Consider the following 15,488-nt stretch of genomic DNA (forward strand, 5'->3'; position numbering starts at 1 on the left):
CAGTTGTAAAGAAGAGTTTGATGGGACCTCAAAGTGACATTGGATCTGCACCAACCAGCTAAGCCGACTAGACGTTCATAAGGGTTCTTATACAATGTTCAGACCTATGCACAGTCTCTGTCGTGTACCCTATAACATATTTTAATAGTTTTCAAACATATTACCAATGCGGTTTACATATCATTCTGTCACTCTTGTTCTGTCAACAGTGTATGTTAAAATGTTCGTGGGTATCAGTGTTTGTGAAAAAACCACATGTGATGCTTTGCAAGTGACATATAGGCACGACTGGTTTTACTTTTGTGAACTTCATTTGAGACAAGTGACATGAAACAGAAAATAAGTAATGATATTGATGACGAGGAGTATGAAGATGATGGAGATAATAATGATGAAGATAATGATGATGGTGAGGATGATAATGAGGATCAGGATAATGAGCGTGATAAAGATAATGATGGGGAAGGTGATGAGGATGATGGACATGAGATGAAGATAATGATGGTGAGGATGATGATAAGAATAAAGATGATTAGGAATAATGAAGATAATAATGGGGAGGAAGATTATAATTTTGATTATGAGGATTATGTTGAGGATGATGATAATGAGGATGATGATAATGAGGATGATGAAGATAATGATGGGAAGGAAGATTATAATTTTGATTATCATGATGAGGAATGTATTTTATTCAGCATTTTAAAATCACGAGTGTTCTGATAATTTTAAAAGACTAGGTAAAATTAATTATTTCGGAAAGAAACTAAACCATAGTATTCAGTAAAATCGACTTTACAACAAAAAAAAATCCTGTGCTATATTATTTTTCATTCTACTTATCCATGTACAAAAAAATTAAAAATGGAAATTTTCCATCAATTTATGCAAAACGTATGCCATTTAAATTGTTACGAGTGGGGAAAACGGGTTCGTAAGGATATCCCAATTAATTTAATACTGTTTTATTTGCCACTAATATTAACATCATTAATTAAATAACCACCCTTATTGTCAGTTCACAAATCACTAAGTTTCTATCAAGTCCACAGTTCACACTCCTCAGTGGAGTTAGGCTCAATAGTAAATCGCCCTTTACCACCCACCTGTCCGCACACACACAGTCTCGCGCTACTCTATCACACACGCACGGTCCCGTCGCTCAATGTGCCTGCACCACTTGCTAGGGTGGAGGGAGGGGGTGTCCATCGTCCTCGCTGAACTCGCACTTAGCTTCACTTCACTGCGGAGTCCGGTGTCACCGCTTTTATATCAGTTGGCCGTCTTTCTGGGGTGGACTGGAGTGATTGTGCAGTGTCGCGCATCATCCCGGGCCGACGCAACGCCCGAAGCATCCAGAACAGTGACGTGAACAGCAATTCCATCCACAGGGTGGTTACTTTAAGCCCGCAGAATTCCCAGGTCACTAAGGGATGGGTGACAGCTACGAGTAAGTAGGTATGTCGGGCTGCCCTAATCCCCTAACGTATGCGCGTGTGCGTCACTGGCCGTGTGGAGCCGCCAAGCCAGGCTACCACTGAAAGGCTCGCTCAGGTTCCTGGCGCTCGTCACTGCTTTGCTTCCCAGTGCGCTAGTTACTTTATATATACGCACACATACATCTTGTGAAAGATAAGCACGGAGAGTTCAACCGTGCGGAACGCAAATATAAATTAACTAGCTGCAGTACCCAGCGTTGCCCGGGCTGAACACAGGGTGATATATTGTCCACCAGTTAAATCAAAGTGGAGAGCACCATTAGACAGTGTGGTAGACATAGAGAAATGTAATACGATTACGGTTTGTATGTCTGTGACCTATGATTTTCTGTTTACGTAACCATGGCGATCGGTTGAACGGTTTAGAAGTTCTTGCTATGCAGCGCCATCTAGCGGAAAGTTACAAAAAAAAATGGATAGCATAAAAACCTTCTCCATGAAAAATAAAACTTCGAAGAGCCAACTTTCCTGGCACATGGTCAAATGGTGTCGGAATTTATCAATGTCATAATACAAACAGCTTATTATATATATATATATATATACACATATTAATATAGCTATATAGCTCTATATATATAGATTACCAGTAACGGGTCATAAACCCTTAAAGACGAAACATTCCACGACTAAAAAAAAATCAGCCACATCCTCTAGCAAGAAAAATTCTTCTGGAGTGATGTGTGTAAGTCACTGAACCGAAACCAGGGTTGACGAAACGGAATTCGATCTCTGGTTCTTAGGAATGCGAGCCCAAAACCTTACTTTACCCGGGAATTCAAGAGATTTAAAAAATTTATTGTTTTGTAGAGTTCCTTGACGTTAGTACCCTTCGAAGGTGTTGGATAATTATTGGGAAAACCCTTGCAGCCTGTGGAAATAACGAGCCAGTTCGGATGCGTAACAGACTGGTTACGCCGTTTAATCGAACGCCACGCTAGGGCCTTCTAACTCGTGTTTGCTCGCGGAACCCAGCTTCCGCCGCAATTTGGCGGGCTTAATATCAACTCCAGGCCGATATATGCTTACGTTCCACGTGCCGCCCCTCCTTAAGGCCCTTTGAACCACCCCGCCTCTCCGCGCGCGCGCTGGTAAACAAGCGCACAGCCCGCGCGCCGCCACACACGCAATTTGTGGTAGCTCAGTGTTGTCGGTCTGCGGTTCCCTCGCCGTGCAAACAAGCGTCCGCTGGATACCGGCTACAAGAAACCTTATTACAATTTCTTTTAAATATAAAAATGGCGCGGAGGAAATTCAGTTTTTTCCTAGGTATTCTTCAGAGCTTACGAGTCATTCAACAAATTTCCATTTAACATTTGCAATACTTAGACATTTAACATTTGCAATACTTATACATTTAAGATGACACAACACGTAACATACATACACGTAACATACTGACAACATATGATATGTTGTCTAAAAACATTTATTGTTTTAAATATTTTAAACGGCAAAGTAATTTTTATTATCTAAGGTAGTAATTGTAGTATGTTTTTTTAAGCTTCACGAATTACTTACTCTTGTCTTAAACAAACCACAAGTATCAACATATCTTAATTGAATCTCCAAGGCATTTTTATCTTTAGACTGACCCGTGTCAAATTTAAATTGCAATAGAAATAACGTTTACTCAAATTTCAAATCAAGATTAATCCATATTTCAAAATTTTTATATTAAAATCATAAAGCGATAAATACAGAAAACTCAAGATTAAAAGTTGAGCCGAAAAAGTTTGCAATGAATTAAAAAAAACTCTTAGTTATTAATTTACTCATGGTTGATACTGAAAACTTATTTAAGTAATTTGTTTTATGATAGCTCAGTTTTATAGTTTGAGAAAGATTTGCATGCTGTAGAATCAAATGTATGCTTACGTGTGTTTCGTAAGAATTTATTTTTGATCTCTTAAGTATCACAATTTACCGTAGTTACGAATTTGATGACATTAAGGTAGTAGGTAGTGTAATATTCTAAAAGCACTGCAATTTTAGTAAGTTATCATGATATTTGTTTTTTTTTTCTATTTCGCTCGTACTCACCTATAGCAATAAATGTGCAGCCGTGAATAAAATGTATGCTATGTAACGAGTAGACATACCCCTGTCCCGTTAGGGCACAAAGGTATGAGGCAAGAAACTAATATATTTAAGAATTTACGAACATTGAAATCGAGCTAAGAAATAATCCACAGTACTAAATGTTTTTGTGATGTACATATAAAGTCGTAGTAAAAATATAATTCATTATTTTAAAATAATATTGCAGTTGTTGTGTGCTACTAAGTTTTAATAGATATGCCAACTAATTACCTTTTCGAAAGACTATTAGAACATCTACTATAATTCTATAACATTGCTCTGTTTAAAATAGCCAAAATTAAGGAATAAATAAAATTGTTTACAAACATAAAATTAGTCTTGTAAAATGTTTTCAAATAATACTTCGTTGACGACATATTTCACATCTTGACAAATTTTCACTACCTTAACGTATAAAAACGTTAATTGGATGGTGTTATGCAAAAAAGAAAAAAAAAGAGAGTTTTTCACATAGCTGTCTAGGTAAAATAACACTTTATTAAGCAAAACTTATTTTACCAACATTACATATTACTATGCCATCTAGCGGCCAAACATTCAACCCACTGCCACAATACTGGCCATTTTGTGTTCAACTTTGAACTCGTTTACTCATATCTAAATACTCGTGTGTTGACTCATTTTGAACTAGCACCGTTCAATTATTACCTACATATATAATAAGGATACAACACATGGATTGCAACATTCAAAGAAGCGTTGGATTTCCTATCTGAAAATTTGGTTTTTAATCCTCAAGGCCAGAATAATAATTCACCTACATCAGTGTAAATATTTGATTATTCAAAAAATTATAAATGTAAATTTTGTGCATTTACTTAAAATTAAAAGAGGTACTTCTTCTATTAAGGAACAAATTTTTATTCATTCTCTTCCCAATACTATAAAAATTTCAACTTGAACCACGTTTTCTTACATTCATCTATCATTTTCTGACACTACAGCAATGTTGGTTTCATATCTCGGTAAACGAATGTGAAATCCATTCAACGAAGAAGTGAAAATTGTTGAGTTGTAGATGATTTTTTTTCTTAAAAAAAAAAAAAAGAAATATATTTTACAAGGCATTTTTGTTGCGTCTTAAATGTAGATTTAATTCCCTGATTTGTTTCATTATTTAACTGCTGTATATCAGACTTACCCCAACTCCAAATACGAAATACAATCGGTTTTGTACGGATTATTGTGAAATAAAAACAATTACGAATTATGGTTTTTCTGAAGTCGTAGTGTGTTCACGCAGAAAGGGTTAGAATTCCGAGTAGTGCTGATAAGGTGACTCTAACGACCGTCAGAGCAGCAGCAGTGTTAATGCAAGATGCCTCGTGCAAGAGAACTCGCAGCTCTGGTTCGCAGTAGTGGATTGTGAATGTGAAGCTTTGTGCCGGTGGTCTGGAGATTCTCAGGTCAGAACATCAAGTCGCTGGGTCAGCGCTAGGAAGCGGCCTTTAAAATGTTAGTATTTTTATTAGTTTGTCCTTTTGCGCATGATTTTAAATAATAACGCTATAAAACAATCTTAAATTGTTTGGATAAGTTTTTTCTATCAAAAATTTCCTTTTTAATGGTTTTTATGAACTTAAAGCCAAAATTTTATGTCAGTCCTTACATGCATAAAATCACGTGGTATGGAGCTCGTATGTAGTCTTCGTATTAAAAAGCTTTATTTATAGGATATTGTTCCTTGAAATTAAAATTAAAAGAATGTTTTCCTTAAAACATACAAACCTAAGGTTTTTAATGTTTGAGTAAAAATTTATTTTATTATTTTATTAATGAAATATTTAAAAAAAAAAAGTATTAGACGAAGCTACATGAATGACAGATTAATTCAAAATGGTAACCACATTATTTCAATATTTCAGTAGGTACTTGTTAAGACTAACATAAAATTTGCCTCTAAAATTATATGCACCTTAAAAAAGTATTTGTTTAATAGAAAGAAACTTTTATAAAAATGCAGGCATTATCATTAACTTATTTAAATCGTGTAAAAACAGGCAATATTTAAAACTAAATATTTAACGATACCACCTCCTTAGACACCTAGTTCCAAGAATCTCTGACCGAATAGATTTTAAGTGAATACATATGCTGTAAGTAAAAAAAAAAAGTTCTTTAATGTGCGAATTTCTCTTGGAGGGAATAAAAATACAGTATTATAAAATCTACGTAATAAAACGTTCCATAAGTATACCAAAGTATAAAATAAAGTATATGCTAAAGCGTTTGCGTAAAAACGTTACCTTCACAAACATACCTATATGTCTCTTAAGCGAATTTTTTCAAACCAATTAATAAAAGGGAAATTAAAGTTGTTTTTGTTTACAGCTTGCAGCAGAAATACAAGTATTCATATAAATAAATAATATTACGAATGTAGGAGGAAAGACCTCAACGTGCGCCAGGTAACTGGCAGCCCCGCACGGCCACTGACGTCACACGCGCATACTTTCGGGGGTTAGGGTGGCCTTGACTCGCCTTCCCCTTGCCCTCGTGCCCTCCTTCCTCTATCCCTTGGCAGCCTGGGAATCCCGCGAACCTACAGAGACCGCCGCTTGGAGTGGCGTTTATAACGCGCTGCTATTCTGTATGCTTTGAGCGTCGGGTCAGCCCCGGATGACTCAACACGTTACAACCACTCCAGTACGTTCCGGAAAGACGGCCAACGGGTATAAAAGCCGTCACGCCGGTCTCCGCGGGAGTTCTGGAGGGCGAGAGAGTGAAGTGCGAGTTAGGCGAGCGGCGCAGACGTGGAGTAACGGGACCGTGCGAGTGTGACTAAGGGTGGTATTTATATTCACGTCTTGAGCAATTCCTTCGTCAAGAAATTCTTATATGCAATCTTATTTAACATTTGTGTGCCATAGAGGTTGCTTGAGATGATCTCAAGTGATCGCAAACAAGACAATCTTGATGAAGACCATCTTATGATAGTCACATATTTCTTATTTATGAGAGGGCATTCTCCTGTCTCATAGTCGTTGCTTGAGAACACCATCGTAGAAGCATATTTCATAGTCGCTGAGACCGTGCTTAAGAACACGAATAAGATCGTCTTTGCCAAGACCACTGCAGGCATGTCTCAAGCAATTGCTTGTTCTGATCGCAATGTAGAAAATGGCGGATTCTCGTGAACCTCGTATTTTTAAACTTAAATAAATCCTGTATGAAGTGCTGAAGCAATTTTATATGTATTTTAAATGAGTTTAGTGTTTGTTTGTGACCAGTGGTTACATTTTCAAGTGCTAAACAGACACGTTTATTTACGTATCGATCACAGAACGAGTACGATGGATGTGGAAAACGATTCGTTTAATGATGGTTGATGGTACATATCACAATCAGAAAATTTAATTCTACATTCGTGACACCCTAAATACATTAAAAATCATTTAAGAAAAAGTGGCATTACAATTTGATATACCATAATTTTCCACAAAAGCTCGTTAAGAGGTTTCGTAGTGTAATGGTTAGGGAGATGGGTTTCAAGTTCTTAGATTGAGATCACAACGCGAATGTGGTTCAAATCCTGGTACCGACAATATATTTTTTTTATATAGTTACAGTAAATGAAAAATGCAAATATAGCTTTAAGAGAAATTTTATTAGATTAATGTTTTAAAATCTAATTGTTAAAATATATTTAAATAGATAGCTCAATTTAATGATTTTGTTAATTCATACACACTAGGCTTTGAGACATACTGTAGTCTATATATTTTACTTATAATACGATTAAATTATAGAATCACAAGTAACTTGAAGAAGAAAAATTAACCTATTATATGAGGAAATTAATGTCTTATATTATTGATGAACAAACACTTTATAAAGGGGTTTACAAAATTTTAAGTTCCTTACTATGTACCCTTATCAGATTCGTTCAAACTTATTGTTATAATTCTAAACATACATTTTTCTTACTTAAATTAAAAATTTTATTTTACTGTGTAGTTAAATCTGATATTTTTATTAAACTAACATTTACTGTACCTTATCCTGAAGCTGAAGCAGAGTGACATTTTCTCAACAAAAAAAGTTTTTCACTACCTGAAATATTTTTTTATAATTCTGTAAAGACAGGTAGCTTTTAAACAAGTAGTAATTCAGTATTAACAGTTCTGAAGATGCTAACTTAATTTTATTATCTTTTAAAAGGGTATTATTAAATCGTTAGATACATAATTTCTTAATGTTAAACTTGCACAGGAAAGACAAAAGTCTATAAAGTTCTTAATTTCATTAATCTCAAGTGACACAAGCTGAGATGTACTAGAAGATATGCATATTTGTGGTCGCAAAACATCAATTTTCCATGTGTGATTCAAGAGTATTAAAACAATAAACGAATTCCTCACATCAACGTACAAACGCACTTCGAATGTAGTGATATATACTCACTAAATCTTGTTACTATAAATAGCCTCAAATTCTGGGGTTTCAGTGCTTGGTGTGAATAGTACCAGAATATTTAACGAAAACAGTTCAATCGGCAAAGTTCGTGTATGCTCGTGTCTTTTCGGCTGTCTCAAGTAAGTTCTTCGTCAAGCCATAAGTACGGCAAACAAGCTCTTGCTTGGGCATGCAGTCTTCATGAAGCTCGTCTTGTTCGCGGACTATGAAACATGGAGATTGAAATCGCTGCCTTGAGATACAAGACCGTCTTCGTCAAGACGGTCTCAAGACATTGCTCAAGATGCGACTATAAATACCAGCCTAAGTGGCGCGATTCTGTGTGTGTGTGGACAGGTGAGAGGTAATGGACGAACTACTGTTGAGCCTAGCTCCAGCGGGGAGTGTGAACTGTGGACTGGACAGATACATAATGTGGTGATTTAATAAGTAATGTACATAGGTATTAGTGACAAAACTGTATAAAATTAACTGGACTATCCTTACGAAAGCGTTTTTCCCATTCGTAACACTATAAATATAACTAAACTCTGCACACTGTCCGTCCAATGAGACTATCTGATCGCAGTTAGTTCATTATTAAATTATTTTTTCAATTTTTAATATAAAATTTAACTTTGTTGGCATGTCATTAAAGAGATCATTATTTCTGCAACTGGAGCGAGGTGACTGAGCGGAAGGAAACTGGACTGGCACGGCAGATGGCTCGGGTTTACGCCACTGCTGGGACTGTTCTTTACTGCACAGAAAAAAAATTCTAAACCCATACAAAATATTCCTTTGGAAACCAGTTGCCAAGAAATAGTATGTAATACTACAACAAACATATTCCAATTTTGTACAACACTTGTCTATTGTTATTTTTGCATAAATGAAAAATTCGTTTTTATAAATAATACTGAGTGTTACGAAAATTGGCACATATTTTTATTTTTTACTTCCTGTTTCATTCAAACGTAATTTAAAAAAAATATTTCACATTTTGACTTTATTTTGTCGTGCTTATTAATGCTTATCATGCTTATTAATGACCGCAAATAATAATGGAAAGCTATTTAGGGAACGGTTTACAAATACCTTTAACTATTGCAGGTACTGGCACAACACAAAGCATAATCCCGGTTAAGAATCCTAACCCACTATACCTGTGACAATATTTTGTAGTGGTTCATTTTTTATATGTAAATTTACAAATTTACAAATATCTGTAATTTTACATGAATACTTCTGTTCCATTTACCAAAAAAAAATTGTCTTTTGTAGATCATGGTATATTACTTCCCCGATAACACTGGTACCTCATGAACCTGGCTGTCAACGAGAAGTAAAATGTAAATTTAAAATTAATGTGTATTTTCTATTGCAAGGCTTTCACGATCAAAATATGTTTATAATTATCTTGTAATGGCTTGGCATGAGTAAAACCTGAGTTTAGGATTTAACTATTAGTTGGCACACATTAGATGGATTTATTATAATCTACGGCCACTGAAGACTTTGACATTAATATATATGTGGTCCTACAAACATCATGACTCCTAGCTGCCGAACGCTTATAGAATTAAATAAGGACACCTACAATGTTTGAGGAATGAAATGTGGCGGTGAGGGTAACTTTTGGATCACTAAGGAAACACAAGGCGCAACCGCACTATGTTATTTTCTTCATATTCCATGGCATTAATTCCAGACTGTCAAAAATTAGCGTGCGTTATATGTACATATTAATTTTTAGCTCTGCAGTTTACGCATATATTAAATAAATATTCTCATCTTCCCCAAATTCTTAAATAATCTGTTCAACCGTTTCTTAATACCATTAAACATAAAAAACTACGATTAGTCTTTTTAAATCATTCTGGCCAAATAATTTATGAAGGGAAATGGAATAATATTTTTTCACCATTCCCCCGTTTACTAGCCTTTATTCTAGTACAGTGTACTGAAATAAGCTTGGCTTTGGTTGTTATTATGTAGTAGCTTAAAGAAATGGTTTTGGCGATTCATTTTACAAATCATAATTTTTCAAAAGAAGGGAAATGACAACAAAGGGTACTTTTAGACACTATTCACGAATGACAAATTAAATGGCAAAAGGGTAAGAATTAAAAAAAAAATTAATATCACTGCGCGGCTATCTAGAAAGAACCTTGCGAGGAGAAGAGACGTGGCAGACGAAGACCTTCTAGACCTGGAACAAGCAAGATATCACCAGACAGACGTCACCCTGAAGATAGGACGTAACAAGTTAGCAACAAGCTGCGTTCTGACACTCAAATAATTTATCATCACGTGTAGGCCTACTGTTTGCGTCTTCTTTCGTTATGTTTGAAAAGCTCTGTCTCACTGGTTTTAAAATAAATAAAAAATACGGGCGTGCTTGTTATAATTTTTTTTTTAATATAAAAAAGTTCACCCACATGCCGTTTTGGTTGCCAGAGACATTCGTCGCGCCCGTCACCAGGCCTAGGAGTCGTTGAATGGGGCCGGAGGCGGGGTGGATCGCTCGGAGCTGCTTGGAAAGTAAAAAGTACACACGCACGCGCGTGTGTGCGCCGCGGCGCGCGCGGGTAGACGGCCAAGTGAGGGAACAATGCGTCTCCGAAGGACAAAGAGTCTCGCAGAGGCGAAGAGCAGAGAGGCGTAATTAATCCTCTCTCGTCCCCCACTTTTCTTTGTCAGGTGCATCGCGCCGGCAGCAGCGGTAGGTTGTAATTTATGTAGTCGACAGTCGGCGCTGGAGGGTTGGGGGTTTGGCATTGTTTGTTGCCTCGCGGAGTGTCTCGCCGAGCATTGTCCGCGGGCCTCGGCTCTCGGTCGAGTTTCCGGGCGGTTCCTTTTGCACCCACTCCCCCTCCCTTCTTCTTTTTGCCACAACCCCTCCGCGGATTCCTTTCCAAAACCTCCATACTGTTAAAATATATTCTCACGAAAATAACTGGTCACAAAAATTAATCCAATGAACTTACTGAATTTAACGCTACGCTGTTAAAAATGTGCACATAAAATTTAGGAAAAAAAATCATTCCGGGGATCTCCATAGTAAATTTACGGGTACTGGTTTATTATTGATTGAACATAAATCCACAAGTCTAATCTTGGTATACGAACATAAACATTTGAATACTTGCCTGATTGCTCTGTTCACAGCGGAACACGGAGCTCGCAGTTCGGAATCCGTAGTTTTTTTTACGAAGATTGAGTAATCTGAATTTTACGTAGAACTCTTCGTTTTCGTTTATTTCAGGGAAATTCTTCGTTGGAAAGTGTGTTTTAATTTTTAACAGTGCAAGTCCTGTGATCCCAGTCATCGGTAGCACAGATAAAACTGCTTCAAAGGGATTCAAGCCACTTTTCCGAATCTCACTTATCTAATTTACGCCCCGCTTCCTACAATATGCATGGCGCGGGTTCGACGCTTGATTGCTAGCCCTCTAAATTCAACTGAAATCAATAATAACCTTCTCAAAAACTTAAAAACTAAAAAAAAAAAACACTAAATGGTTAGTTGATATAATCTTAAAATAACAAAATTGTTTTAAAGTTATTTTCACAATAAGAAGTTAAACAAAACACGAGTTTTTGTTGTTTTTTTTACAGCAAGAAACAATTTTTTATTAAAATATATTTTTAACCAAAAATACAAATATTTGAGCAAACTAATAGAAACGTGAAACATTTTAATGACACTGATCAATAAATATTTTTTTTTAATGTGGTTTGGATGCTACGTACAATCTTTATCAATATCTGACTCGTGGATTGTGATTATTGGCTCCTCTCTTTGTGTCTGTGGGAGTTTGTTTTGCGCCTAAAGTTATCAGATGCGCTGCATTTATTTAGATTAGTTAATATGGTTTTGGCAGGTTTTCCAGGAAATTTTGTTGGTTCTCATCACTGGCAGCGAAGCATTTAAATGCAGTTCTTAACGCACAGGAAGGTGAGGGTGGTTGGGCCACGCATTTCAATGGCCGGGTCTGGCAGTAGGAGAACGAGGTCCGCCACTGTTGCGATGTCGACTCAGTTTGCGGCACGCACTGTCGCGGTGTTGTTGAGTGGGTTGGGCGTCACTCGGGGGAACGTCCCGAATCCCTGTACTTACCGGTGGGTGTCGAACAAAGGTTTGTTTCAACGCGAGTGGGGAAGCGTGGCGAAGGTTATCACTAACCGGTGGGTTTCTTCTGGTAGTAGTATAAAATAGCCGATCCGAAAACAGGCGTCAGGTTGTGGCGACATGAGCCGGTCCGCCATCTTGAGTAGTGAATTATCAATTTCCATTTTGGTATCAAATTTCCTCAAAAATTCTCAAAAACGAATCAAAAAATCCGAAAAATGACTAAACATTTTTTTTTCTATTTCAAGGAAAAAATCCCCATTTTTAAGGAAAATGTCCTTATATTTATCCCCAATAATGCAAACGGGGTATATTTCCTCGCAGAGGAGTAGTATATATTGGTTCCTACTGGCGCAGGTGCCGGTGTGTGGTGCGGTGCCGGTTGTCTGCCATGTTGGATTGTGACGTTACGGTGACATCTTGAATGACATTGATTCTTGACCTAAACTCTTGATAGTTGACCATATTTGACCTTGAACCCGACGGCCATCATAGATGACGTCACCGTTGCTATCTTGGATTCTGCAATTTTGAATTTTAGAACTTTTCGCCATTTTGTATTCCACCATTTTTAAATATTACATTACATCAGCAATATTAATTTCCTATAATTATTGTACAACCACCAGAAAAAATTTAAAATTTATAAAAAAATTGTTTAATAAAAATTAAACAAAAACATATCATGGAGTCATAGGTTTGAACTCGGTGCGGGCAAAAAAAATTCTCCTCTTATAGCGGCAGCTGGCAGACTGACCCCCACCCCTAATATCAAAGAATATATTGTGTCAAACATTACTGCGTCATGGTAGCCATCTTGGATCTGCCATTTTGATTTCGCCTGTTAGAGATTATTGCTGCCTCGATATTAGTTTAATTATTGCCTACTAGAGTGCAGTATCAGTATTTATTACCATACAGTCAACTGTCACGTCCGTCATTTTTTGGCCATCTTGGCTGCAATCTAGAAAATTTGTAAATATTAACCTATTAATTCAGAAAATATACCAAAAGAATAAAAAATAATTACTTGATTGATTCGATCGATTCCTGTTGTTCCTAGTCAGTGCAATAATCTAATTTTGGTTTAATATGTTTGTTCAATTAAATATCACCCAAATTTAATATTTTACAATATAAATCACAGGTTCAAGAAATAAATCAACACATGTATTATAAATAAAAAAAATTATATATAAGTTCTACACTACTAAATAATAAACAAACAAATTACTTAAGTCTTTATCATTTCTCGATTTCTGCATTTGACGCTTTCCGCTTTCTCTTCAGGATCACACCTGATATAATGGGATGATTATTTGGTGTTTTTCATTTCTTCCAGTCCTAAGGAAAAGTCGAAAAACTCGTGACCCAACGACAAAGAACGTTCATATGTATATAAATTTGTATTCTAGACTGCCGCTAAATAGTTATGCGAATTTCGAATTTCTCTACTGATTATTCCACAAAATATAAAAAAGACCTTAGAAACAAAGTAAAAATGGGTGCGTGGTTGCCACGCGCTCTAGAATTGAATTTCACACTAAAATCATCCACTTGCACAATAAAACCAAAGAATAATGAATACAATTATGTACAAATATAACCATGTCTATAAAATGTTTAGCTGTGTGTTTGTCGCCGTGCCCATGAGGATAAGCGGTTAGCAGGGCGAGAGTGTCAAGGTGTGTCAGCAGCGTAACGAATAGTGCAGCACTTCACTGAAGCTTGACCGAGAGTGAGGAATGGGACTTCCCTACTACGACATCGAGAGCCCCACTCCTGAGCGTTGCACTTTTCGTTACGCCCCGATTAGTCAATGCTTGGACTAACCCTAGCGACTGGAAACAAGATTCACTTTATGTATAGGTATATATTTGGGTTTGTGCAGTTGTTACACTATCTGTAGATTTTTTTTTTTTTCACGTTTGATATCTAAAGAGCCGTGATTGGGAAGCAAGTCCTCATATCTCTCCGAGAGTTGTTGTGGGCCGCGGGCGTGGTCGTGCGAGCGCTGTCCTATTACACTGTCGATTATCGACCGCGGTGGGCCCATCCATCCGGACACAGTCATCGACCGTGAACCAATATCGACACCCTGGAGACTACTGGGCCGCCGCTCCCCCAGCCCCCCCCCCTTCCCAGGCTCCGGCGTGGCCCTGATAGATGTCGGGATCCATGGGAGTCATTTGGCTCGCTTCTGCGGACCCGTCTCCTGCCCTTCCCCCGGCACACTTTTGGAACTGCCGCAGGAACCAATATCCCGTTTCTCCTCCTCCTCCGTTCCTCCCTGCTCCATCCCTTTTCTTACCATTGGGTATTCTTCGCCTCCGCCGCCGGGCGCGCCCGTCTGGTCCCCGACCACTTATCTCCCTCTACTTTCACCTCGAGTGGACGAAACATAATAACGGTCCGATGTTGGCGGACAATCGCAGTGTTTTCATCCCGAATCTCAGGGGCCGAAACTGTAAACTTCCGTTCGGGAAGTGGCCCTCGCCAGCGGCAATTCGCCCCTCGGCAGTTTACAAAGTCCATTCGCGAATACTAGTTCGCTTCGGTCCTCTTACGGATCGCCAGGCGAAATGAGTGATCGTCGGAAAAACTTTCCTCCGATACGCTCGGCCATGACTTTACCACATGCACTTAGCGAATTTGGTGGAATGAAGTAAGATATCTAACCTATTATTAATATTGGGTTATAAAATACAAAATTACGTTATCAGTACACTGGGGTTGCTCAAAAAAATTATCTTAATAAGGGCTTACATAAAATTATGGCTCAATCTGGAAGCGAAATGTAATCTTAGAGCGCTCATTTCACGTTCTTTAAACGCGCAAAGTTCTCGTATTTCAAAGTAGCACGAATATCGAATATCGTTACTGTAATGAGAACAGTAAAGTAATGTTATAAGTTTACAACTAAACTTCAGTATGAAAAAATAATCTAAATATTATAACAGTTACAATTGTATGCAGGAGCAAATATACTCTCTCTGTATGTATATGTATATATATACTGTTACGATTTGCCTGCGGGTTCGTAAAGGATAGCCCAATTAATAGATTTTATTTCACTCACACAGTTTTATTTATTACCACTACTTGTCACTTACAAATAATCTTCTAAATTGGCAGATAATTAATTACACGTAAAAAAGGTCAATTCCCCAGTCACTCGTTTCACACACCTTGCTGGGCCGCACTTCCGGCGCAACTCTCGCCGCAGCACCCCTCGTGGGTCTCCGCCGCGGGACTCCGTCGCCGCACTCCGCCGCCGCCGTCACACCCTTCGCCGAGATCCCACTCGACACCTCGCTCGGAACTTCACTCGGGACTCCGCCGCGCCCGCGACTCTA

The 15,488-nt window shown here is 37.6% G+C and overlaps 1 protein-coding gene across 1 annotated transcript; it reads left to right on the top strand.

Annotated features, from left to right (window-relative positions):
• The first annotated feature begins 327 nt into the window (after nt 1-327).
• Nucleotides 328-5,040, top strand: LOC134534529 (prostatic spermine-binding protein-like). The gene is made up of 3 exons (XM_063373012.1): nt 328-685; nt 1,316-1,450; nt 5,009-5,040. The coding sequence occupies exons 1-3, from the start codon at nt 328-330 to the stop codon at nt 5,038-5,040; spliced, it is 525 nt and encodes a 174-aa protein (XP_063229082.1).
• The last annotated feature ends 10,448 nt before the right edge of the window (nt 5,041-15,488 follow it).

This window comes from Bacillus rossius, chromosome 7 (genome assembly GCF_032445375.1).
Source record: "Bacillus rossius redtenbacheri isolate Brsri chromosome 7, Brsri_v3, whole genome shotgun sequence".
NCBI classification, from domain to species: domain Eukaryota; kingdom Metazoa; phylum Arthropoda; class Insecta; order Phasmatodea; family Bacillidae; genus Bacillus; species Bacillus rossius.